Source organism: Canis aureus, chromosome 17 (assembly GCF_053574225.1).
Source record: "Canis aureus isolate CA01 chromosome 17, VMU_Caureus_v.1.0, whole genome shotgun sequence".
Lineage (NCBI taxonomy): Eukaryota > Metazoa > Chordata > Mammalia > Carnivora > Canidae > Canis > Canis aureus.
Window position 1 is genome coordinate 2,864,540 of NC_135627.1, and position 24,787 is coordinate 2,889,326.

The following is a 24,787-nucleotide window of genomic DNA, read 5'->3' on the forward strand; positions in this document are numbered from 1 at the left end:
GCTGTGTGGGCACAAGGTGGCTTCTCCCCTCCCTCCCACCTCGAGTTTTCTTCCTTTCCTGATGCTCACTGGCTTCCTTTCTGCTCCCTGTACAGGTGCACCTCGCGCATGTTCTCCAGCCTGACAGCTCGCCTCCTGTCTGTGTTCACGTGCATGTGAATGCACATGTGCACGAACACACGGGGGAGCATACACATGCACATACACATATACACACACAAGCACAGGGACACACAGGTGAGCACATGCACACACGTGCACAAACGTGCGCGCAATACACATGCAACACACTTCCACATGGACACACAAGCACACGTGCCTGCACACACATGCATAGCACACGTGTGCACACATGCACACGCACACAAGCACACACACACACACACACACACTCACCCACCCTGCAAGGCTGGAGACCCTCAGCACCCGCGTCTGTCCCGTGTTCCCAGACCCGGCGCGCATTCCTCAGTCCCATGGTCACTCGGATTCAGAGTTGAAATCTTCCAGGGGAAGGCCCGGCGCGGGGCCTGAGAGCACTTCTGGGTCAAGGCCAGGCTGTCCCCGAGTGCTGGGAGGTCCTGACCTCCGGGGCAGGGGACGCTGTGGTGTCCCGGGGAGCTGTCAGAGCGCTGTGCTGACCTGGTTGGGGAAGGTCAGGCCCAGGATGGGGTGTGGCTGTCCCAGCGCTCACCACGGCTGCCCCGACCCGCCCGCAGCACCGCCTCCTGCAGCCTGCTCTGAGCCCCCTCTGCCCTCTGATGCTTCTGTTGGCTTTCTGCTTTGGGATCCCCCTTGAGTTCTCATGGCCCAGAAATGCTGCCATGACTTTCTCCCTGGCTGTCTCTCCCGTTTGCTCACACATTCAGTTATTTCCTCCCTGAGACTTCCCTGGGGGCTGGAGGATGGTCGACTGTGAAGTGACCTGCCCGCCTCAGGTGTGGCCTCTCAGTCCTGGGTGAGCACCGAGCATGGAAGCATTGATCTGTGCAAACATAACATGAATGATCCCCACCCTTGGGGACAGCATCCCTTCCAGGCTCCCACCTCCTTGGGGACACAGAGTGCCGTGTCGTGGAATGGGTGTCTTCGTGGTGGGAACCCCCTGGGGGACATGGAGTGCCATGTGGTGGAATGGATGTCTTCATGGTGGGAACCTAAGAACCATGGTCCAGGTCAAGTGATGCTACACACAGGGATCCCTACTCAGTGGGTGAGGTTTAGGGTTCTGTTGTTTAAAAGGAATTTGCTCTGCTCAGTGAGCAGTACGAGTGTACACGTGTCATTGTGCAGGCCTGTCAGCTCTTTGGTTCCTGGCACAGCGCCCTCTGTGTCCCATCACACAGTTAAGTAGAGGTTCTGGGAGAGCGAGGGAAATCTTATTTCAGAAGCGCAGTTTGTCCTTTACTTAGCAATTATTCTCTCCAGCTGTGATGGTGTGGCTCCATCAGAAGCAGTGTCCGCTTCCTGATTTATGACTTCACATGGGTGGGTGCCAGGAGGCCCAGGTGGCTCTGCCCTTCAAGAGTGGATTTAGGGGCCTGGGAGGGCGAGTGAGCAACTTGTCATTACTGGATTTGTTATTCTGAAACTCTGGACCCATATAACCAACCACAGTGTGTTTATGTGGAGTATCACACGGCTCTTAGATGATGATTCCTTGTCTGTTTCTAAAGCAGAGGTGCTCATTCTTCTTGTGGACAAGCATTGAGTTTGGAGCCTACTTGCTCTTGCAGAGATGCCTGGTGGGTCCCACTGGTTTGCAATTCCTGGGGGAGCTAAAAAATCTTAGGAAATTAACAATTTTATATCTGGGGCAGGGGACAAGGGAAGGCAACTTTGGGGTATTTGGCTGATCAGCCTCCTCTTGCCAAAGGCAAATCACCTTGGTGATTGTGTGGGATGCCCCATGTCCCCAGAGTGGGGAGCAGAGAGACACGGGCAGCAGAGGTGGCCTGACTTTCCTCTTCCTGCATCCCCTCTCTCCCTCTTCCTAACACATCTGCATGTAGGGTCATCTATCCTCTAAATGATTTTTTTTTTTAACTGGGTATAGACTACAAGGAAAAGTGTCACACATTGAACTCTACAGTCTGAAATCTTTTTTTTTTTTTTATGAGAACAGTAATTTCTCCAATTTACACACTGAGATGCAATTTAAGCAGATTTCTGCATCTTATCTCCTAGTTAAGGAACTAAATACTAAAGTATTTTAGTCTATTGGTATTAAGTAATTAAGAAAAAAAGGCAAAAAACTATCTTATAAATTGAACCTTTCAAACTTCCGACATATAGAGTAAAAATGGCATTAAGTAAGATCTGACTAATTTAAGTTTTTAAAAGAATCTGGCCATATATTAGGCTAAAATATATCTCCACGTCATCTTTTGGAAACAGGCTTGCTAATTCTGTGAATGATGTTGCGGGAAAGGGGACCTTCCCTCTAAGGGAAGGCTGCTTTTAAGCATTTAAGCAGTAGTTATTTATTGTGTTCATTATGCACTATGATTTTGTATTGATTGTGCCATTGTACCCTTTTCTTAGCTATTCAGATGTAAAATCAAAATCTAGGCCCAAGAAACCCCTGCACTATCTTGCTTATTAATTCCTTTCCTCGAGTGACTGTATATGTTTTAAGAGAAACAATGGTGTTTACTGGAAATAGGTTAAAATTCAGTTGTTAATTCAGATTGATCTGACCACAAGTTTTTCAAAGTAATGATGTTAAATGAAGTATGGGTTTTGTAAAACCACCCAGTATTGCATTGTGTTATATGGGCAAAGTTGATTCGTCATATTTCAGCCTCTTTGGAACTGTTCTTATCTTTTGGGTTCTGAGCATGATTAACGAACGATGTCTTGACATTATTGCCAAGCACTGAGGGAGAACGTTGTTAGCAATGCAGTGTGGCCAAGGCACTTTGTTGGAGGGAGAGGAAACAAAACATGCGTTTTGTCATCGGACACCTTTGGGCTACAAAAAGAGCAGGGCCCCAGGGCTGTGGACAGGGACAAATTGGTGACCATGTGGCCGCATAGACTCAGGCTCATGTGGGAGGGAAAAACAATATTCTGAGCTGTGAGAAAATAATTAGTATCAGATGTATTTACTAAGAAGAAGAAAAAAAAAAAACCTTGTGCATAAGATAAATGAGGAATTTCTTTAAAAAAGAAAACCTGTCCTGTCTTTTCAGTACTCAAGAAATCCTTATTTTCTGTTGTCAAATTTAGTCTCAAAAACAAGAATGAGATAAGTCATAGGTCATGACGGCTTGGAAGGAGAAAAGGCGACACTGCATTTTCTTTCTCCTTTAAGATATCCTGTGGCTTTGAAGAAATGCAATTGACTTGATGGATTGAGAAATCTTGGTAGTGAATGCAAACTGTATGTAAATACATGAGAGCCAGACCTGTGTGGTCTGTGATCATGTGCTTGGTGTTGGATGTGGAGCAAAGTAGGATCAACCAGGTTTGATCCTTCACCACATCCTGTATGAGGCAGATAGCGTTGTCCCATCCTCCAGACAGCAAACTTGATCCTCAAAGATTCTCAGTGCCTGGTGCTGGAGCTACAGACATTTTCTGGGTTTCTAGGTTCTCTCCACCACATAGCATCAAGATGGTAGGAAGGAAGACCCCCTCCATTTGCAAACCCAGAGCAAAGATGCCTGTTTTTGCAGTCCATTTTGAAAATAGGATCCCCAACTCTGTGCCTCTTGGTAGGCTCATATTATTTCCTCGGAATCTTTAACACTTTGTGTTTCCTGATTCACTCCTCAAAATATTTAGTGAGCATCTACCGTGTGCTGACTGTGCTAGGTGCTGGTGAGCACGGAATGCCCCCTGGCAGGACACCCATAAAACCTAATTTTGATGGATAGTTGCATTCAACCCACATTTTCTTAGGAAAAAAAAAAAAAAGAAAAAAGTTTTTCTCTTAATTGCCAATAGGCAGTTTTTCTCAAGGTTAAATCTGAAGGCTATCTTGCATGCTTTTTGTATTATTAATTATGATTATTATTTTCAGGATAGTTCTTTTTACATTTTTCATACTTACTGTTAACACAGACCCCCCTCCCCCAAATTCCTGACCTAGATTGTGGCACTTCCTGACTTTTATGTGTCCTAATTCTTTTCAGGATGCACGCACTTCCAGGACCTTGTCACACACCCACATACACTTCCAAGTTCAGGTGAATAACATCCTCAGTGATGATAATATGAAAGCCCTCTAAGTCTGTTTAGGTGCTCTGCACTGATTGCTGTTTCTCAAGTTGGCTGATAACATAAAACCATCTCTTTATACCTCAAGGTTGTTGGCGATAGTGAAAACACAGCAAAGTGTCTTTTTGAGAAAAAGATGTCTTTTTTCTGTCCAAATTCAGAGAGCTGCTCACCTCCTGCTCTTTGTTAATGACCTTGTTATTTTGTTGTCCGTTAGTTATTTCCCTGCAATCCCTCCCCTTCCCCTAGATCTGTAAGTTATGGCATAGAGTTTTGGTAAATCTCATGGAACTTTAAGACAAAGAAAAGCTTTTGTGCTGGTGAGTGGAAGCACTCCTGCCTTTTCTCAGGCGTGGTCATCCCCTTTCCCCCAAGTGCAACTTTATAAACATTCATGCATAAATAGACCCCCTTTGTAGGGTCTGGGTCAGGCTGGGTGGTTTTGCTGCTACTGCATTTTGCTCAGGCCTGTGCATGTTAGTTGCGTGCCCCCCTTCACGCTGGGCCAGTGCTGAGCTGCCTCTGGATTTTGCCTCCTAGTTACTGCAGTGTGTGACATGCACAATCTGCCACAGTCACAGTAAGGGCCCAAGCTACAGTATAGCACTTTTATGTCTGTATGGTTTTTCTGCTTTAAAACACATTTTTAAGTCTACTTTTAAAAAAAGATTTTATTTATATATTCATGAGAGACACAGAGAGAGGCAGGGAGATAGGCAGAGGGAGAAGCAGGCTCCCTGCGGGGAGGCCGAAGTGGAACTTGATCCCAGGACCCCAGGATCATGACCTGAACCAAAGGCAGATGCTCAACAATTGAGCCACCCAGATGCCCCTTTAAGTCTACTTATGAGAAGCAGAATGTAAGGTAATTGGATTAGGTAGCAGTATTTCTGATTCTGACTTTCATGAGAACTCCATGTCATTAAACTAATGCTTTTAGCAAGGGAGATGTTAATCGTCTCTTTTGGAAGCCATTAAAAATCAGATGGTTGTTTTTTGTTTTTTTTTTCACAGATGACAAAATCAGGAGAATGGGTAAATTTCCTTATGTATGTTTCCTACAGACTTGTAGTAGAAGGGACCGAAGAGAAGCCTTTAAATAAATACTCCTGGCAGTTGGGTATTTAGTAGTACTTTCTTAGAGACCTCCCTGCTGTCCTGCCTGAACGTATTTCATGACCATTTTGTAGGACTTAAGTTTTTTTCTAGTATGTAGTATTTCTGTGCTGTCATTTAAAAAACCATTTTTTTTTCTGTGTTATTGTAGATTCAAATACTCTGTTTATAAGATGAATAGAAAAAAGCAATCTGAGAAATAGGCATAATTCATATTACTGATCAGGTCATTGGCATTCACCTGCCACTCAGTAGCCTTGATGTTCAGGTTGCTAGGTTCATATGTAATTTTAATTACATTTTATTTTATTTTTTTATCTTTTTAATTACATTTTAAATACTAATTAAAATTCTTTCTTTCCCTTGGTGTTATCTTTTAGACCTTATGAAACCTCTCTGAGCTGTGCCCATGCTAATATCTTCAATGGCATTGAACAGTTAATATTTATATATTAATGGAATGAATGTTTAAGAAAAAAAAGGCTGAAGGCTTCAGAGGCCACAGGGTTTAATTTGAAAAAGTAGTCCTCTCGCGCCGCCTGGTGGTGAGAGGCCACAGCCGTGGAGGCCTTTCCTTCCAGGAGCCTCTAAAAGCCCGTTCGCCCTGTATTTATTGCCCCTTCATCAGTTAGACGTAATCGTTTTCTCCAAATCACCTATGTCTAGGAGGGTCTTCCCCAAGGAAGGATGTTTAACTGACATCCCAGTTAAACGGCTCTGCCTGGGTGCTGGGGATGGCAGGGGCAGACTACAAACATTTCAGGTGGGAGCATCCCTCTGTGAGCCGGGCTGAGTGATGCCCCGAGGTGGGACCCTGGCCCAGGAGGTGGTGGACAGCTGCGGCATAGGGAGGAGCGGATAGAGGGGGGTTTGCGGAAAACCCATCAAAAATGTGCACCTTTTCATTGAAATTTGACTGTGTGTAATAGAGCGTGAGGCCAGAAAGTACAAATGCTTCCAGAGAACAAGCTGCATTAGGTTGTGGTTTGATGGGAAAATGGAAATAAGCTACGGATGAGATTGCCTTTATCAGGAAACGTCTACACAGGATCCACGAGACTTGGAAACACGTTACCGCCATATTTTGATTCCTGATTTGGGAAGCTGACTCCTTCAGGGGAGTGACTTAACATTTTTATACTTAGAAATATGTTGGGCAGCCCAGGTAGCTCAGCGGTTTAGCACGCCTTCGGCCCAGGCCTTGGTCCTGGAGCCCCGGGATCGAGTCCCACGTCGGGCTCCCTGCATGGAGCCTGCTTCTCCCTCTGCCTGGGTCTCTGCCTCTCTCTCTCTCTCTCTCTCTCTCATGAATAAATAAATAAAATCTTAAAAAAAAAGAAATATGTTGAGAAGATTACTGCTTCAGAGGAAGAGTGAATGAAAGCACGTGAGGCTGGTTTTTCAGAAAGAGCGTAAGACACATGACTGAAGGGAACACTCGCTGCCGACGCCTGCGGTACTCGCTCCGACGAGGGAGAGGTGTCAGGAACTTTCTCTAAGTCCTCGGGACCTTTGGAAGATTTTCAGGTGGGATTTTTCTTTTCCTCCTGCCAACAATTTGTCAGCACTCAAGTGTGCCTTTCACCTTAGAAAGTTTTTTCCACCAGCTCGGTGACGTTGAACACTTTGCTCTCAGGTGGCTTTAGGGGAACAGTTTTAGATTTATAGCGACAGCACTTAGAGCTCTTTCAGGTTCTTTTTTTTTTAAGATTTTATTTATTCATGAGAGACACACACAGAGAGAGGCAGAGACACAGGCAGAGGGAGAAGCAGGCTCCATGCAGGGAGCCCGACGTGGGACTCGATCCCGGGGCTCCAGGGTCAGGCCCTGGACCGAAGGTGGTGCTAAACCGCTGAGCCACCCGGGCCGCCCCGCTCTTTGAGGTTCTTGTGTTGAGCAGCAGTCCTTTAGTATTTTGTGAAGAACTCTTGGCAATTCTTTTTTTCTCACAGGCTGATGTACAAAGTGGAGTTTTGTAGGTCAGGAAGTATCTAGGGTTCTATTCTTTGCAAACGTCCCTCAATCAGACGTATGTGTTGCGTGCCTGCTTGCTCCCCAAGGTCCCCCTGCTAGTTTCATAGTATGCATGATGGGAGCCAGCTTCATGGCAAAGCTGAAATTCCAAGAGTTGTGCTAGAATTTACTATGGGCTCGAGTGTCTCAATATTGGGATTTAGCCAAAGGAAATCTGTCCTTGGACATGGAGACTTGGAGAAGGTTCTGTGTTAAGTGCTGTATCTGTGTAGAGTGGTTACATGAAACAATCTTCATATTATATTTAATTCAAAGAAACGTGGCATACTTTAAATTGACATAGGTACGTTCTTTTAGGAACCTGGGTACATGTCTGGTAGTGCAAAAGAGAATCAGTGTACACATCCTCCTCTTAGGAGAGCGTGTTCAGGGCTCCAGCTGCGTTTTCCCCCTCCTGCCTCTCCTCGGCGGTGGACCGTCAGTGCTGCCATGATGTCAGGCTTCTTGGTGTGGAAGGAGCTCCCAGCGGGGCCTCATCACACAGTTTTTCCAGGACCCTGTGACACTTCCCACCACTTTCCCAGCAGTGTCGGCATTCAGGAAATGGTCCTGCAGATGCTTGATGGTTGTTGGGCTCAAAGAATTGCTCTTGTGGAATTTTTGGCCAAGTCCCCACATCACCCATTGACTGACTGTGACCCATCATTTGAGATCATTTCCCCATCACTGAATTCTTGGTGAGCTCTGGCTCCAGAAGCAAATTCCTTCATTCCTTCAATCATTTGCAGCTTTGCTTGGAAATCGAAATCTCCAGGCACCAATGACAGAAAAAACAGTTGATCCAGTGTTATGTCCTAACCATGGCTTGCTCTCCCTGTTGCTGCTTTGGCCACAGGCATATGCCAGTCAGGTTCCAGTGGTGCCCACGGGGCTTTAGACCGGGAAAGGGGCCCCAAATGCCCAGGCACCAAATGTACCACACTTTTAAGTTTCCGGGATGCCTACGCACAGCCCTGCTTCATGCCAGCTGTCCTGTACACTACTGCTTAGTTCATCCATCCACACACCAATTTTATTGAATTCAAAGATTGTGCCAAACACTGTGAATGAATAAAATTATATCCCTGCCTTTAAAGTATTTACTTCTCAGAGGTGGCTACCCAGCCACAAAATCTCTCCAGTTAACATCGCTTGTTGAGTCTGTTCTGCTTTGTAATGGATGAACCCAAGCACACATAGATGACTCTTTGCTCTACAGTCACGTTGCCCTGGGGCAGGGAAACCCAGTGCTCTGGAAACATTTTTGCTTGTGCTTCTGTCCATAGTAAAGACCCATGGAAATATTTTAGATGTGAAAAATTAATTTAAAATTTAACTAAAAAAAAATGGGATCCCATGCTGGCCATTGAAATAGGCATAATATGGTCTCTGATAGTAAGACTTGATGACTGCTTAGTCTAGATATATTTTTTGTTAACTTCAGTGTTTGTTGTTGGTAATTATTGAAGCTTCAAAGTTGGAAGCTTCATATTATTTCAATTTCAGCCATCCTGGGAGCTTCATTTGTATTTGGATTTCTGATATAGACAGGAAAGGCTAATGGTCTAGCATTTGATTTCCATTATGAACTTGTTTCCTTAAGCCTTTTAAGAGGAAAGGGAATAATTGGTATTATAACAGAATCTTTTGTTCTCGTATTTTAAAAAGTATGTCCTTGCTTCAGATAATACATATTTTATGTAAAAAATTTAAGTTACTCCATCCATGAAACTCTATTTCATGCCTAATTTAGAATGGCTAATTTTGATGCCAAGATTATTCTCTATGGCTATATTCTTTCGTCTTTATAATGATGGCATTTTGGTCTTCCTCTTCAAACTCTGAATTCCATCATTTGAGGATATAGTGGTAATCACTTCTGTTGTTGGCATATAAACTTTTCTTTTTGAATTAGTATAATACAGTGCACTGATGTTGAAGAATAAAGCTGTTATGTGCAATGGCATCAAAACTTTTGTGTAATATTTTACCAACTTGTCTTTTCTTTCCTCCATTGTAAACGTGCATGACTGTGATGAACACTGGCTATGGTTCCATTTCTGCCCGGCACGATTATGTGGCCCCCATGTCCTTCTGGACCTTGCCTTTAACACACCATGGGAACCTGATGACTCAGGGTCCTGTTTCTTAGGGATTTGGACTCCACACATCCTGCCTTAAGCACCAGTGTATGGGTGGCCACAGTGGTGGTCTTGCTTGTTGCAGCTGCATAGTCTGGTTTGGACATGATGAGCACGGCCAGCTCTGCACTTCCTGTGACGGTAGTGGAGATTTGCTAAAAGCTCAGAGGAGTAATTTGGCTTGCATGCAGTGGACACTGTTTGCCAGCTAGCCGTATAGCTGTTTGAATGTTTATCCTGACTGCTGGCTCTGCTCTGGTGCCCATCATACCCTTGGACGGTGCATGGGATATTAGATTATTCATGTGCACTTCTGTCTGAACCGAAGAGTGGGAAAATTAAAAAAATATGTAGGAGATAACAAGAACCATGTTGGTGGAGGAGTCACTTCCTTTTTAGCTACTTAATTTCAAAACTCTAAACTCTTGGGATATATGGATTGCTTAAGTGTTCCGGTGACATTTGGGAAAGAATGTGTTCTTGTGTGCAAGTGAGGACTGGGAATCAGATTTCTGAGTTCTGTTCCCAGCAACATGCGGGGGTCACCCGGTGACATACGACAAAGTCAGTGAAGCGTCAGAATCTGAATGCCCCTATCTGTGAAATGGACATAAAAGGGATAAGTGAATGTTGGCGAATTGTTTAACAGTTTGCTGGGAACCAGCTTGCTCTAGTGACCTAGAAAACCATGGACTGTGGTGCAGGCTGACCTCATTTCTATTTTTGGCTTTAGCGCTGACTCAATGAGAAACTTGTAGAAATCAGCTAATCTGGCTCTCAGCCTCCATGCATTCCATAGTTAAAATGAGAATTATAAAGTCTTATCTGCACTGGGTCTCATAGTGATAGAGCCAAGTACTAATTAAGTACTAAAAATATGACACCAAATGCACTGGAAACTCTTACATTGATGTACCCTTTACATTTGTCATGTTAGGGAGACGCAGTTCAGTGCTCATTTAATTTTTTTAACCAGCTGTTTGCAGTTCACATCTATTCTGTTTTGGGTAGAATTTTCTCACATCCGAGTATTAGGGAGGAGGTCACACAATGATGGAGTGTGGTGTATCTCTATGTTCTCCACATTCTATGGATGTAATACACTCTTACTATTTAAGGTCAAGAATGAATATATTTGAGTAGCTTTCCAGTTGAACAAGTCTTGGTCTGAGAGTCCTTTTCTTCCCAGGTGTCTCAGGCCTTGGGGAGAGGGAGCCAGCATTCCGGGTCAAATCCTATGCCGAGGGCTCTGGGGCTGTCAGCCTCTGCTCTTCTCTGTAGATTTTCTGGATGCTGCTGTCCAAGGGGGTGTGCCAAGCTGCAGGGATTAATTTTCTGTAATCCATTTACTATTTTATTATACCCCCTGGAGTTTGTAATAATCTCCTCCACATTTACTTACACGCTGTTTCTGGGCTCTTGACTTACACCTGCAATGAGTCCTGCAGTCCATGCAAGCACAGCACTTGGAGTCTCAAGCGCAGAACCATATTCTTCTGCGTTTTTGAAAATGTAACAAGCAGTGAATTTGCCAGCAAGTGCCAGGACTGGCTGAGTGGTTCGGAAAGCAGGGCAGCTTCTAGTCCTTGCCCTATCTCCCTCCATCTGTGCCACAGTGCAATGCTTCTCAGTCACCCTTGGTGGCCTGCTTTCTTGGGGGGGGCAAATGTGGGTGTTATGTCATGTATAGCTTGTCAGTTAATTTTTCCTTTGAGCTACCATAACTGAGGAAGTCCTGGGCGCTACGTTATCCGAAGGACCTTATGCTTCTCAGAGTCAGCTGGCGATGGCTACTTCATCTGGCCCTTCGTATCTAAGGTTGGAGTTAAGTCCACATGCTGTGAAGAAAATAGGTTTTCCTGATTTTGTATTGTGATGGTGGGTGATTTTATGTTGGCAGTCTAACTATGGTGGCCTTCCTGAGATACTGCATAATCAGGTCACAGGCTCTCCAATGCCTCTGGGAGAAATTCTGTTTTCAGGGTCAGTGGACACCACTTTTCTCCATGCTCTCATGCTTATTGAATTGTTGCTTAGTTTCTTGGGCTCACAGAGCCTCGATCAACCTCATTGCCATCCAGGTTGGGGCTCAGGACTGAGCCTTTTTGGACTATGCCTTTTTCCTTTTTGAGTGTATTATAGCCACGCGTGTGTATTCAGGTGTACAGCCACCTGAATAGAAATATTTTAAAAATAATGTTCCTTATGTTTTTTGCTCCACGAGGGTAGAGACTACAATTAAACTTGGATCATACCTTTGCAAGAAACACTTTAAGGACGCTTTTGAAAGCCTGTCATCAGATTGCGGATTGTCTGCATCTCATGCTCAAGCTTGCCCCTTGAGCTCTCTCTACACACCTTCCGGGGTTCAAAGGAAAAACTTGACTGTCCATCTGCTTACCGAGTCTTAGTGCTGTGCCTGCTGGTAGTAAGATCCCATTAGTTGAATGAGAGCTCCATCAATTCAGTAAAAAAAAACCCAAATATTCATTGTTTTATTTACCCAATAAACTGTTTAGCATTTAGCATGTAGTATGTAGGAAGCATCGTGCCAGGTGTTGATATGAACACTCCTGTCCTCAGAGAGCTTGGAATGCAGTAGAGAAAAGCCTCCCGAAATAGGAGTTAGTTCGCCGCGCTGGTGTTCAGATGCCCGTATAGATTTGCACGGTGCTGGTTGGCACTGGAGGGGTGAGTACCAATTCATTTCCTCTGATCCAGCCTGCCTTCTGTCTGACCTGCTGCTGCTTCTCTGCAGGGTGAAAGAGGACTCCCAGGGCTGCAAGGTGTCATCGGGTTTCCTGGGATGCAAGGACCCGAGGGACCACAGGGGCCACCAGGACAAAAGGTAAGCTTGCCGTGTCATTTGGGGGAGACAGGCATGGGTTTAAGGTGATCTGCACTTGTGTCATGATGGCATTTCTATTTGGTTCCAGGGTGATACTGGAGAACCCGGACTGCCTGGAACGAAAGGGACAAGGGTGAGTACAGTCATCACTTGAGTGGATGACAGTATGATGAGGCATGATGCAGTGATGCCTCTGGGAGAGGGCTCTCCCGGTAGTCCTGGGGGGCGTCCCTCACCATCCCTTCTCTTGCCCTTCTGTCCCCTGCCTCTCTGCCTGGAGCTCTGTGTACCCGTGGCCTGTGTGACCGTGACCGCTGATGAGAGCATTAGCCATGGCTCTACCCCCACCCTTGTGGCTGCTGCTCTTGCCCCTGCTTCTCCCATTTGTTCTTCCTCAGGGGTTCTCATGGGTGCTTTCTAATTTGGGGAGGGGAGAAGATGTGTCCACAAGTCATTGAAGGAAAGGGCATCACTTACTATGAGAAGCGATGATATTTCTACAGCCCGCCTTGCTCTGCCTTCTTCACCTTCTACTTTGGTTTTGCTACTTCTGTTCATGGGAAATGTAGAGATGAAGACCTTTGAAAGCACGTTTTGAAAGTGGAAAAGCAGAAAGACGTTGTGAACGTCTCACTCTGCTGTCGTTACCCAGTTGGGAGGGACGTTGCTGGCATGCCTGAGCCATTGTTGGGCGGGAGTTAGTGGACACGGCCCCGAGCTCTCTTTGGTGGGGAAGACCCAGAGTTCCACTGGGAATAACTAGGAATAATCATGATTCATCTTAGAAACGCTTCTCTCCACCAATTTGACATTTTAATGTAAATTATGTATATTTATGTAACTTTATTTATATGTATATAGCTTCCGCATATATATTTTGCATACATATTTAATATATATGTGTATATATTAATATATATATTATATATATATATAAAATAAAATAAACGTATTTTACCTAGAAATCACAAAGTGTGAAGTGAGGACAGTTATTCTGTGAGGGTGCAGCCTTGACTTCAGAAGTAGTTAGAGTCAGCTTCGGATGTAGGACTGCTGCCTTTGTGGGCTGTGAACCTCAGCTGCCTGCCCTGCTGAATGCCCTGTGTGCTGCGTGGGGGTGCTGCAGGCAGCAGCTCTGGCACCCTTAGCCGGGTGGGTGCAGTGGGAGTATGTGAGGGTGCCCAGCACTCAGTGCGTTCTCTCATTTCTATCCTTACAGGGACCCCCAGGAGCATCGGGTTACCCTGGAAACCCAGGACTGCCTGTATGTATCTAAAATGCGTGTACTTCCTTAGTGAGACGTTTGACTGGAGTGACAGCACCATCGAGTGATCCTCTGTGTTGGCTACCTTTTCACTTTTTTAATTGCAGGGCATTCCTGGCCAAGACGGCCCCCCCGGTCCTCCAGGTATCCCTGGGTGCAATGGAACAAAGGTAAATTTGGGACAAACACCCCTCCCCCATGATCAGGCTGCCCAGCATCCCATGTTGAGAAGTCAGACAGTGTTGTCCTGTGAGCATGTATTTAGTTGTCCCAGTTAGAAAGTTACTTGCCTCAGAACGCTCTTTATTTGAGGAGGAGATATAGTTTCCTCATATTTAACATTCAAGAAAGACGTAATCATGCCTTGCTTTTTTGTGGACTCTTATCCTGCAGTTGCTTTAAACAGTAAATTTCTCACCAATCATCTGTTACGAAAGCAAATAAGAAAATGCTATTATTAATCCTTGTCCCCATGAATTATATTCTCGAATAGAGTTCTTCTATCACGAAGTAGAACTGAGCAATATGGCTGGTAACAGATAATTTTTAGAAAATGATTTTGAGCAGCAAGTGAAGTCTCTCCGAAGGGGAGGACAGAGTAACTGGTGAGGACACCTGGCATGAGGCCTGTGTGCCTCGCACCCGACTGACTCTTTGCTGTCTCCTCAGGGTGAGCCAGGGCCTCTAGGGCCCCCGGGTTTGCCTGGATTCGCTGGAAATCCTGTGAGTATAGCGCTGTCTGCATCAGAATTTCCCTCTTCTGTTGTAATTCCTCTCTTCTGTACCATTTCCTTTCCTTTCTGTTTCTTGCACTTCTGTCTTAATGCTAATGATGTTTTGGGAGAAACGAAACTGATGCCAACTTTGTCTTTTCCAGGGACCACCGGGGTTACCAGGAATGAAGGTATGTACTTATGCTTGGCTAGGTTCCTTGCAGGAGTCTATGTAAAGCAGGTGCCAGGTCATCTTGATTGACTGTTTGCCTGTTCGTATATTCTTCTAAATTCTGCTCTGTTGAAAGAGTGTCTCAGTCATGTGCACAAATTCAAATTTTAGGATGTAAACTTGAGACACTGGGTGTAATTTCTGTGTGATTATGGGGACTGGCATGTCCAGGATCTCCAGCGCATGGTGGCAGGCTAGAGACCCAGGGAAGAGCCAGAGACCCAGTTCAAAGGCTGCCTGGAGGCAGAATTCTCTCTTCCGTGAGGGCAGTCAGGGGTTTTCCCCCTTTCTTGAGGCCCTCTGCTGATTGGACGAGGCTCACCCACATTACAGAGAATAAGCTACTCTGAGTAGAGGCTACTGATTTTAATGTTTATCTTAGCTTAAAAATACCTTCATGGTGACATCCAGACTGGGGCTTAACCAGATATCTGGGTACTGTGGCCTGGCCAAGTAGACACATTTCTATCACAACCTGCTTTTATAAAAATGCTCATCCCAGGTCTTTTTGTGAAAGATAATCCTTTTTACATGAGAAGGCAAGGCATGGAGCCTATGGCCCTGATCTGCACGCTCTCCCCATGTATGTGGGATGGCCACGCGCAGGTGCTGTAGCTCCCTTCACTCGCACCTCCACCCCAGTCCAGCGGAGTCGAGCCTGCAGCACCTAATGCCAGTCAGCGATACAGTGGCAGTGAATAGGAGGTGGGCAGTGTGTGTATTCCAAGGGTAGACAGAGCCTAAATCCCAGGTTCCATCATACCTGTAATGCACACCTCTCATTCAACAGGTTCTCAGTTTTTTTACAGAAATAACAGTATTTGTGACTTTCTTCTCTTTCCTTTTTTCATCCCATAGGGAGATCCAGGTGAAATCATTGGCCATGTGCCTGGGACCCTGCTGAAAGGCGAAAGAGGATTTCCTGGACCCCCAGGAACACCAGTAAGCATTTGCTAAGTAACTATAAGCACATGCAGTCTCTCCTTGTTCCTGTTTAATTCTTCTGTTTTCAATGATTTACAGGGCTCACCGGGACTGCCGGGGTTGCAAGGTCCTGTTGGCCCTCCAGGATTTACTGGACCACCAGTAAGTTTTGGGGGGGAGACCTCATGGAATCTCTCATTGAAAGAACAACTGTTGAGGCATGAAAATAAATCCAGTGTGATGACGGCTTTATGTCGCTATGATCTCTCTTCATCCGGATTGGGAGGATGAGCTGCTTTCTTGGGCAAGTGTTTGACTGGCACTTAAGATGCACCAATTCCAGAGCCGTGGGGGGGAAGGCTAGCAATGGCAGCACATGCCAAGACATCCCACACAGACAGGGGCTGGGCGGCTGCCAGCGATACTGTGGCCTGAGGAGGCCAAGCTCAGGGGTGGACAGGCCAGCTGTGCCCTGGAGATGGACTTGTAGGAACAGTCACCCCAGAGGCCTGGCTCTGTTAGGGGCTATGGACGCAGACCAGACAGCAGTGGGAAGCTGTGCTGCATTTGTAATGAGGACTGAGCACCCAGAGATAATCCACCCCCACACCCAGGCTCCACCCTCCCACATTTTGAGAGCACAAGAGAGTTAATATTAACGAGACTCACCTATTTGTCAAGGGCCTTGTTTACTGGCAGTGAACGAGATACCCCAGACTGTGGCATCCTCGGATTAGCCTCATGGTCCTTGAGAGATTTTCAGGCCTGCCTGCCTTCCTCTCCCTCCCCTCCTTCCCTCCCCTCCTTCCCTCCCCTCTTCCCTCCCTATCAAATCCAGCAATTCTTCTGCCCATTCTTGCACTTGTAACCTCTTTTATTCTTGTGAACAAATGGACTCATTTTTGTGAGGAAAGAATGAGTAATTTTTTGCTTTTAATGGTTGACAAGCACTCTGAAATTTTGTTGCAAACACAGGATGGTTTTTACTTCACTAAAACCTACCAATTTGAAGAACTCACTCAACTTTTTTGATAAATGGTTATATCCAACGTGGACGAACACTGTTCTGGGCTGGAAACTCTAGGGTCCTTGGAGAGTTTGGCTGAGAATTGCATTCAGCGCCTGTGCTCCTGGCACATTCTTGGATCATTGGATTTCACAGGGCAGTGCCTGAGACTTTGAGGTGTTTCATCCCTGTTAATTGTTGTCCTGGACTAATTCCCAGTTACTTTCCAAATTGTATAGATCCAAAGCACAGAAATGAAATTTAAATATTTAACAAATTTATGACTGGATCAGTCATGGGAACTGTAAGATAACCCCAGTAAAAAGAAGTATGTAAAGCTTACCGGGGTTGTGAGTGATATTTAACTAAAATGCTCTTTCTTACAGGGTCCCCCAGGCCCTCCTGGCCCTCCAGGTGAAAAGGTAAATATATTTTTCATTTGACTTTCTTTGGCATTTGTATAAGACTACCCCGAAATCACCATAGCTTACTCTTTAAAGTCTCTTTAAACAGTTTTGAAAAATTATGATTTCTTTATCTGTCTCCGTTTAACTCTGTCCACCCACCTGTCTCCACCCATCCATCCATCTCATCCATCCATCCACCCATTCCCATCCATCCATCCATCCATCCATCATCCATCCATCCATCCATCCATCCATCCATCATCCATCCATCCATCCATCCATCCATTTCTTTTTTTTTAAAGGGCTTCCTTTTTTTTTAAGATTTTATTTATATAAATAAAATATAAGAGAGACACAGAGAGAGAGGCAGAGACACAGGCAGAGGGAGAAGCAGGCTCCATGCAGGGAGCCCGACACAGGACTGGATCCCGGGTCTCCAGAATCACGCCCTGGGCTCAAGGCAGCGCTAAACTGCTGAGCCACTGGGGCTGCCCCATCCATCCATTTCTGTCCATCCATGCCTATCTATCCATCCATCTCTGTCCATCTGTTCTCATCCATCCATCCATTCCTTTCCGTCTCCATCCATCCATCCACCTTTCCTTCCATTGACCCCTTCCTTATTATTTTGATATCACTAATCTTTCCCTTAGTTTTCTATGGTCAGATTTTAAAAGCCTTAAATTAAAAAAATTTTTATAGATTTTTCAATAATACTTTTAGAAACTTTAAAAAATATACTGAATATAATGCAATCACACCTTTGTTGAAAGTTTTATGGTAATTGTTAGAAGCTCTTGCCTTAACTGTACCCTCTTATTACATTTTATGTGATATTTTATGTATATTTATTAGATGACTTTGAGCAAGGTAGACAACTCTAATAACGGAAGCCTAATTTTTCTTTGACAGGGGCAAATGGGCTTAAGTTTTCAAGGGCCAAAAGGTGACAAGGTGGGTACACATGACTCTGGAGTGTTTTCATGTTTGAAATCACAGTTCTAAGTATGATGGAGTTTCAGCCTCTGGACCTCCTCTTGGACCCTTCTCATCATAATTACCTTTCTCTGTATATTCTTTATTAGTGTTTTCCCTAAAACATACAGCTAGAATTCACTGACATTTTCTACCTGTCATCTAACCAGCAGAGAAGACAATGAGGTCATTAATTCTAGTTCTTTGTACATCAAGTTCAATCAGAATGTTCTCAGGCAATGATAAAGCCAGACCTAGACTTTATTATAAAAGTTGGTTGGCTCTTAGTAGCATAACTACTAAACTCTGCAAAGATGGAAGGCCATTGTACCTAAATTGGGAGGGAGGGAGCCAAAGAAGCAAGGATGTGCAGCCTGGAGCAGAGCAGAAGTGAGGCCAGCGCTGGGTCCCTGAACCTCTGATGATCTCTCCACCAGTTCCCTGGATCAGACCACAGAAACCGGCCTGAGCCCATTGGGGATTCTGGGGATCGCGGCCGCATCCGCCATAGGGCCCATATTCTCCATTGTTGTCCAGGCTGGTGTAGAGACCACCAATGGCAGGTGCCAGGTGCAGCTGAGGCCTGGGCAGGTCTGGACCCACTATTGGCCAAAATGTCCAAATTTGGTCCAATCTTTCCATTAACCTCACTGTAAAGTGACCCTGCAAATCATGCCATTAAATTTTGTGGATCTCACTCATTGATTTGTAGCTGGGATTCTTCTGTACTTCTAGTTGTACCTAGCAGTTAGGATGCCCGAGGAAGAAAGTTCTGGATGGTTCTCTTCCTTTTGGGATACCTAAGATACCTTCTTTCTCCCCAGGCTCTATTGGCCCCCCTCCTCCGTGCCGTCCAAGTGCGATAGGACAGCATATGCGTCCTGCTGTGGACCATATACTGTGTAAATATAGGCATGGTCTGGACATACACACATGCAGAGATGTGTCTAATGGGTGTTCAGTTCTGTTACTAGTTGAGGTGTAGGGATTTTCCTGACTCCTGAGAGGTGAAAGTCTCTGGCTTCATGCCCTTACTGTGCCATCTTCCTCCCGAAACTTATATAGAGTATAATTTTCATTCTTTAAAATAGATGTTTTGTTTCAGAGTTTTCCCACCTCTGCATTTTCTTCTTTGTGTACTTATGTTTATGTCTAATTTGTTGCCATTGTTTGCATCAACAGGGTGACCAAGGGGTCAGTGGGCCGCCAGGAGTGCCAGGACAAGCTCAAGTTCAAGAAAAAGGAGACTTTGCCACTAAAGGAGAGAAGGTACAAGATGGATTTGACCAGTGAAGGCTGGCTTTCTAATTTTGCACAAATTGAAGGGATAGAGAGAAACTGGGTCAAAATTCAGTTTCTCCGGTTACATTCACCAATGGCACGCAAAACAGGTTTATAGACTACCCATTCCACAAAATACAAGCATCTTGAGAGCAGAGGCAGCTGGGTTGGAGGAGCACTGAACCCCCCCCCCCCACACACACACGGGTTGGGGCTGTGCGGGGGCAGCAGCAGGGAGACAGGTTGAGGGGTGAGTCACGGTGGCCACGGACCCAGCATAATTAACCCACAACCATGTCAGTGTTGGGACGTGACTACTGGGCACTAAAGAGAATTGCCTTGTTAATATATTAGGAGAAGGGATTTTTTTTCCTTGTATGTGTTCAATGTAGCATAGAAAAATCAATATTGCCATGAGTACTGACAGCTCACTTTCTTGCTCTTTTTAAAAAAATTCTTGTAGGGTCAAAAAGGTGAACCTGGATTTCAGGTAAGCGCTACATTCTTGCTTATTATTATTTTGAATGAACGTTCATAAAGAATTGGCTTAAGGTTAAAAGCTTACTTACTTTCCATGTAATATTTACTTCATTCAATATTTAGTATTTTACTTAACTATCCTAATGAACCTCTCTTTGTTCTTTCAAGGGGATGCCAGGGGTTGGAGAGAAAGGTGAACCTGGCAAACCAGGGCCCCGAGTAAGTGCCTTCAAAGTCTTTTTGCTCCTTTTACTGTAAAATTGTGTTCCCCCCGTTCCTTGGGCCCCAGATTTACAGAGACAGGAGTGGAAGAGGCTTGTAGGGCTCTTCTGGTTTCTCCCTGTCCTCTCCTGGAGGGCTCTCCTGAGCCCTGTGAGCAGGAATGCAGGGGCCGCCTGCATTTCAGAGTCCACCTGCCCACCTGCCAGCTCCTCGTTGAAGGTCCCCATCTGCTTGCTCAGAGCACTTGATACCCTTTCCCGCTGCTTTCTGAGCGGCCAAGAGCTGAGATGCTCTGGTGCCTCCCACCCCTGCAACCTGGTGACCAGAGCCCCTCCTGAGGGTTCCAGCCTCCACCCTGCAGGGATGTGCAGAAACTTCTATTAAAATGAATCCTCTGCCTGCCAGCTACCAGACCCTGGGCATTCGGAAAACTTCTGCATTGTTCACTATGTGGGCAGATAGGATGCTGGCCTTGGGAGATTTGGGGCTCACCAGGTTCCGTTGTTTAAAAGTCAAAAAGTCCTTTTCTGCTATCCCTTTCCGTGGTTGCTCTGTGTAGATGCGTATGCATTCCTCTGGTATCGTGGGCTCACGCGGAGAGGTTCCCAGCCTGGGTGTTGGGGTGTGCTTGTTTTTTCTTTTGTGAAATACTGATGTCTCCATATTTGTTGTACAGGGAAAACCTGGAAAAGATGGTGAAAAGGGAGAAAAAGGGAGTCCAGTAAGTATTTCTCTGTAATTTTTAAGAAGAGACAGTTGCCTTGGCCAGCTTACAATGGGTGCTTTCCGTGTCCCACTGCAGGGCTTTCCAGGCGACTCGGGGTATCCGGGACTCCCAGGCCGTGAAGGTTTCAAGGTAAGCCGAGACGCTGTGGAAGCTTTCCCCTTCAGTCTGTTAGTTTCCTAAGGCGCTGTGGACTCACATAATAGAAATTATTGACGTCCATATGAACAATGCACAATTTAATTTCATGGTTTTAGTTATGCTTGTGATGTTTTAAAAAGGGGAACAGAAAATGTTCCGCTCTTTCAAGTTTTTATGTCTTTTTTGTAGTAGATGAATGGTACCTGGTTAAGAATCAATCAAAAATGTAGATAGAGTGGAGAAAAGCAAGCTTGTCTAATTTTTCCATTACCCGCTCAGAAATGGTCAGAATGTGCAACCCTCCTGTCTGTGCACGGGCACACGCCCCTCTAACACAGGGCGGATTGTGGTGCATCCTGCCTCCTCACTTAATGACATGGCGTGGATGCATTTGAATGCCCGCACACAGTCACTGGGGCCACCCTGCGTCCATGCCTCGTGCTGCGTGATGTGTGGGTCACACCCACACGCTTATGAGCACAAGTATTTGTTTACTTGTCCGATCATGTCCACGTCCTAGATTGCTACAAGTGTCCTTTTGGAGTCAATGTTTAAACTCTTTTGTATTGAGATTTTCACTGTATGCCACCAAATTGCCCCTGGAAAAGAACATTCTTCTGTCGGGGGGTCCCTTTTTTTGACAACTGCTTGTTATCAAACTTTACAAAATGTCTGTCAATGTGATAGGCAGCAAAAAACTCATTGATGCTTTACTTTTCTCTTGTAATCATGAGACTAGGTAATGTAAATCTTTGCTAACATAAGCAGTAGCTTTGGAATAGCATCCCCAGCAGTGACTCAGGTCCCCAGAGTGGACCTCAGAGCTTGTTCATGAAAGCCAGGGACAAAAGGAAGGATCCTTTACTGATACTGTAACTGTTTTGGGAAAGTCAAATCTCAGTAGATTTTAAAAGATAAAAATGTTTAGAATTTATTAGCTAAGATATTTAAGTCCCATTGATATTTCTTAAGTCTCATATTCAAATAAGAAAAATCCAAAAAAAAAAAAAGAAAAGAAAGAAAAAGAAAAATCCAAACAGCTAATTCTGGTTTACTGCTAAATTTATTACCCTGGCTTAAAGGTGGGGAACTATATTCATGGAATCTGTGCAGATTTTAGGACTTTTATAGAGATTACTGTGATGACTTCTATAAGACCATTACATAGAACAGGATTAATTTCATTTTTTATAAGACTTTATTTATTTATTCATGAGAGACACAGAGAGAGGCAGAGACATAGGCAGAGGGAGAATCAGGCTCCCTGAGGGAGCCTAATGTGGGACTCAATCCCAGGACCCTGGGATCACGACCTGAGCCAAAGGCAGACGCTCAACTACTGAGCCATCCAGGCATTCCTAAAGGGATTAATTTCTTTGTTTTCTTTCCTAATATGAATGAAATTAAGCCTCAGAGTGATTAGAACTTACCCACCCGATGTTTTCAGGTAATGCTGGATTTTAAGGGGAACGATGAAACCATAAATACCCCTTTATTATGACTTCCAGTGCAGGTTTAGACAATCTTATACCTAAAAACCTCTAGTAAAATTATTCCTTTAAGGGACTATATTTAGGAATCAAAGGCTTTCACTCCATTTATTTTCATTTTATTGAAAAGCCACCAGATACTAATTCAGCCTAGGACTGATTCTGTTCATGTTGCCCGAGGGAGCATGCAACCAAACACAGTACTGTGAGCTCCTGTCATGTGAATAATCAGACTCCCCGTTATGAATTGCAGAAATCTTTATTTCCATGCCTATGCAAAGCAGAGTGACATGCATTCATGTTTGTTCTAATGGGTACGCAGCACTTTAAGCTCTTCACTGTGAGGGGTGTTTCGGAGAGGAAAGAAAATACCGTGAGCACAGTCTGTGTTTTTGCAGGAAAGGAAGTTGAACCCTGCTTTCTGCAAGACAGTCTGTATGGTCAAAAAACACAAGTGTGTTTTCTTTTGTAGGGAGACAAAGGTGAAGCAGGTCCTCCAGGCCCACCCGGCATTGTGAGTAAGAGTCGTGTTTGGTGGTCCCCGAGGAGCTGGGGCTGCGTGCCCCCACGGCATTCCTAGAATGATGTCTGTGTGGAAGGAGGGCACACGCTATTTAAGATAATAAGCTTATATTCTGTATTGTGCGGAGTCTGGTACTTACTTCTTATTATATCTCGATAGTTTCTGCATTTCCTCGACCACGGACAATGACAAGACTTGCCCGTAGATAACGATAGGAGCAGAACATTTTGAAACTTTTTTTTTTTTAAATGGTCCATTAAGGAAGATGTTAGAAGAAACCAATCCTCCATAATTGGGCTCTCCCTAGCAAAACATTTTTATGTCCACCAAGAGCATTTTCCTTCTTAACCATGAGCATATTTTTACATGCGGGCCATCGGTGTATGCAGTGATTTTTTTTTTTTTTTTTTAACAAACCTTCGTGTTTGCACGTTACCTTGGAATGACCATCTCCGGTCACGTGTCAGAGAGGGCTGCTGGAGCCTGCTGGCCCATTCTGTCCTCAGTCTTCTTTGGAATGATGGAAATGTTGTGTCATTTGCTGCAGAGCAGGGGCTGCTGCCGGTAGCGCGGAGCTCGGTGGTCTTTCTCGCCTGCACCCCATGTGCGTGCGCGGCCGTGAATGGTGTCTCCTTGGGCTGCACTCCCAGGACCCCGATGGCTGTGGGTGAGGCCAGAACCTCCTTCCCGGCGGTCGCAGGGCCCCCTTTCCATAGCTGTGATCCGCAGCCACAGCTGAGCCACCTGTTTGTATAGTCACCTCATCAGATCTTAATAACACCTGTCTTAATTGCTACAGACTATTTTAAGGACAATGTGCAATGTTTGACTTTGTCATTTTCCTTGAATTTCTCTGATTTAGAGTCATGGTGATCTAGTTCACACCTTTGTAATGTGTTCCTCCTGGCCTATGTCCCTACATCCTTGAGGAAGTTCACACATGGACCATTTAAAAAAAATTTTTAAAAATTAAAAAACAAAACTCAGCACAACAGAAAACCTCTTCCAGTAAAAAATTTGCATGTTCCTGTTCCTTCTCGCCAGGGGAAATCGGAGGGTGCCGTGAGAGTACTCTTTCTCACAATTCATATGGTTCTAATGTCGTGTCACTGGTGGAGCTCCTGCCTGGCCGCTCCTTACAGGAGGGAGCAGGGTGGGGGTGTGTGTGTTTGTCCCCACTTTCTGTGTGCTCACAACCCCTCCACCCACCCCCACCCCCGCTATTCTTTACTATCACCTTTCTTGAAAGAATTTGGAGGGGTGTTAGTGTCTTCGTCTGCACTGCACGCCCCTGCCTGCACTGCACGCCCCTGCCCCGGCCCCCACGGTGATCTTCTCTCCTGTCATTCAGGCCATCGGCCCTGGACCCTTGGGAGAGAAAGGAGAGCGTGGGTACCCGGGTGCCCCAGGGTTGAGAGGAGAGCCAGGCCCCAAAGGTATGTCCACCACCTCCTCCTTCCCTCCCTCCCCCTCCCTCTCCACTCCTCTCTCTTCCTTCCCTCTGTATCCTTCCCCTTCCCTCCCTCCCTCCTCCTCTTTCTCCCTTTTCCCTCCCTCTCCTACTCTTCCTCCCTCCTTCCTTCTGTCCTGCTCTTATCCTTTACCTTTCTTCCATACTCCACCTGCATGCTCATGCTTTGGTAGCCCCAGTGGGCCTTGAAAGATTGTGTGGTGACTGAGGCTTTCAGACTCCTGGCACTGGGGGCTCCCAGAGCCCATCTCCATCCAGCTCTGTGAGGCCAGGGAGGTGTGTTTCCACCAGTGTCCCACACCCCCCTGACCCTGGGCCTCCTGGGCACCAACACACAAGTTCCATTTGTCTGACTCTCTCCTTCTCTTTTAAGGTTTCCCAGGATTGCAAGGCCAGCCAGGCCCTCCAGGTGAGCATCCTTGGCTGATTGGCTTAGAATAGTCGTACAACATCTGTGTGGTTTATACCCTGAACATGTTTGTCGTGTACGTTGGCGATTCACAAGAAGTGACCACCCATTCTGTTGCACGTTTTTCTAGTTAAGACAGCGAGGTGCATTCACAGCTGTTGTTTGCTCTGAAAGTCATAGGAGAT

At 45.4% G+C, this 24,787-nt stretch overlaps 1 protein-coding gene and 1 long non-coding RNA gene across 3 annotated transcripts in view; one reads left to right on the forward strand and one right to left on the reverse strand.

Annotated features, from left to right (window-relative positions):
• Positions 1 to 24,787, forward strand: part of COL4A1 (collagen type IV alpha 1 chain) — a 141,599-nt gene that overhangs the window by 74,731 nt on the left and 42,081 nt on the right. For both annotated transcript variants that reach the window (XM_077854967.1, XM_077854966.1), the window contains exons 3-20: positions 12,251 to 12,340; positions 12,429 to 12,473; positions 13,560 to 13,604; positions 13,712 to 13,774; positions 14,274 to 14,327; positions 14,482 to 14,508; positions 15,408 to 15,491; positions 15,573 to 15,635; positions 16,866 to 16,901; positions 17,799 to 17,840; positions 19,044 to 19,130; positions 19,606 to 19,632; positions 19,791 to 19,841; positions 20,521 to 20,565; positions 20,647 to 20,700; positions 22,672 to 22,713; positions 24,074 to 24,158; positions 24,567 to 24,602. In XM_077854967.1, the coding sequence (XP_077711093.1) occupies positions 12,251 to 12,340; positions 12,429 to 12,473; positions 13,560 to 13,604; positions 13,712 to 13,774; positions 14,274 to 14,327; positions 14,482 to 14,508; positions 15,408 to 15,491; positions 15,573 to 15,635; positions 16,866 to 16,901; positions 17,799 to 17,840; positions 19,044 to 19,130; positions 19,606 to 19,632; positions 19,791 to 19,841; positions 20,521 to 20,565; positions 20,647 to 20,700; positions 22,672 to 22,713; positions 24,074 to 24,158; positions 24,567 to 24,602 (976 nt within the window). The remainder of the gene's footprint in view (positions 1 to 12,250; positions 12,341 to 12,428; positions 12,474 to 13,559; positions 13,605 to 13,711; positions 13,775 to 14,273; positions 14,328 to 14,481; positions 14,509 to 15,407; positions 15,492 to 15,572; positions 15,636 to 16,865; positions 16,902 to 17,798; positions 17,841 to 19,043; positions 19,131 to 19,605; positions 19,633 to 19,790; positions 19,842 to 20,520; positions 20,566 to 20,646; positions 20,701 to 22,671; positions 22,714 to 24,073; positions 24,159 to 24,566; positions 24,603 to 24,787) is intronic.
• On the reverse strand, positions 12,850 to 24,154 carry LOC144287710 (uncharacterized). Its single transcript, XR_013355454.1, has 3 exons — positions 23,960 to 24,154; positions 20,337 to 23,466; positions 12,850 to 14,029 (listed from the first exon to the last, which is right to left on the reverse strand). It is a non-coding gene; the product is annotated as an uncharacterized LOC144287710 (long non-coding RNA).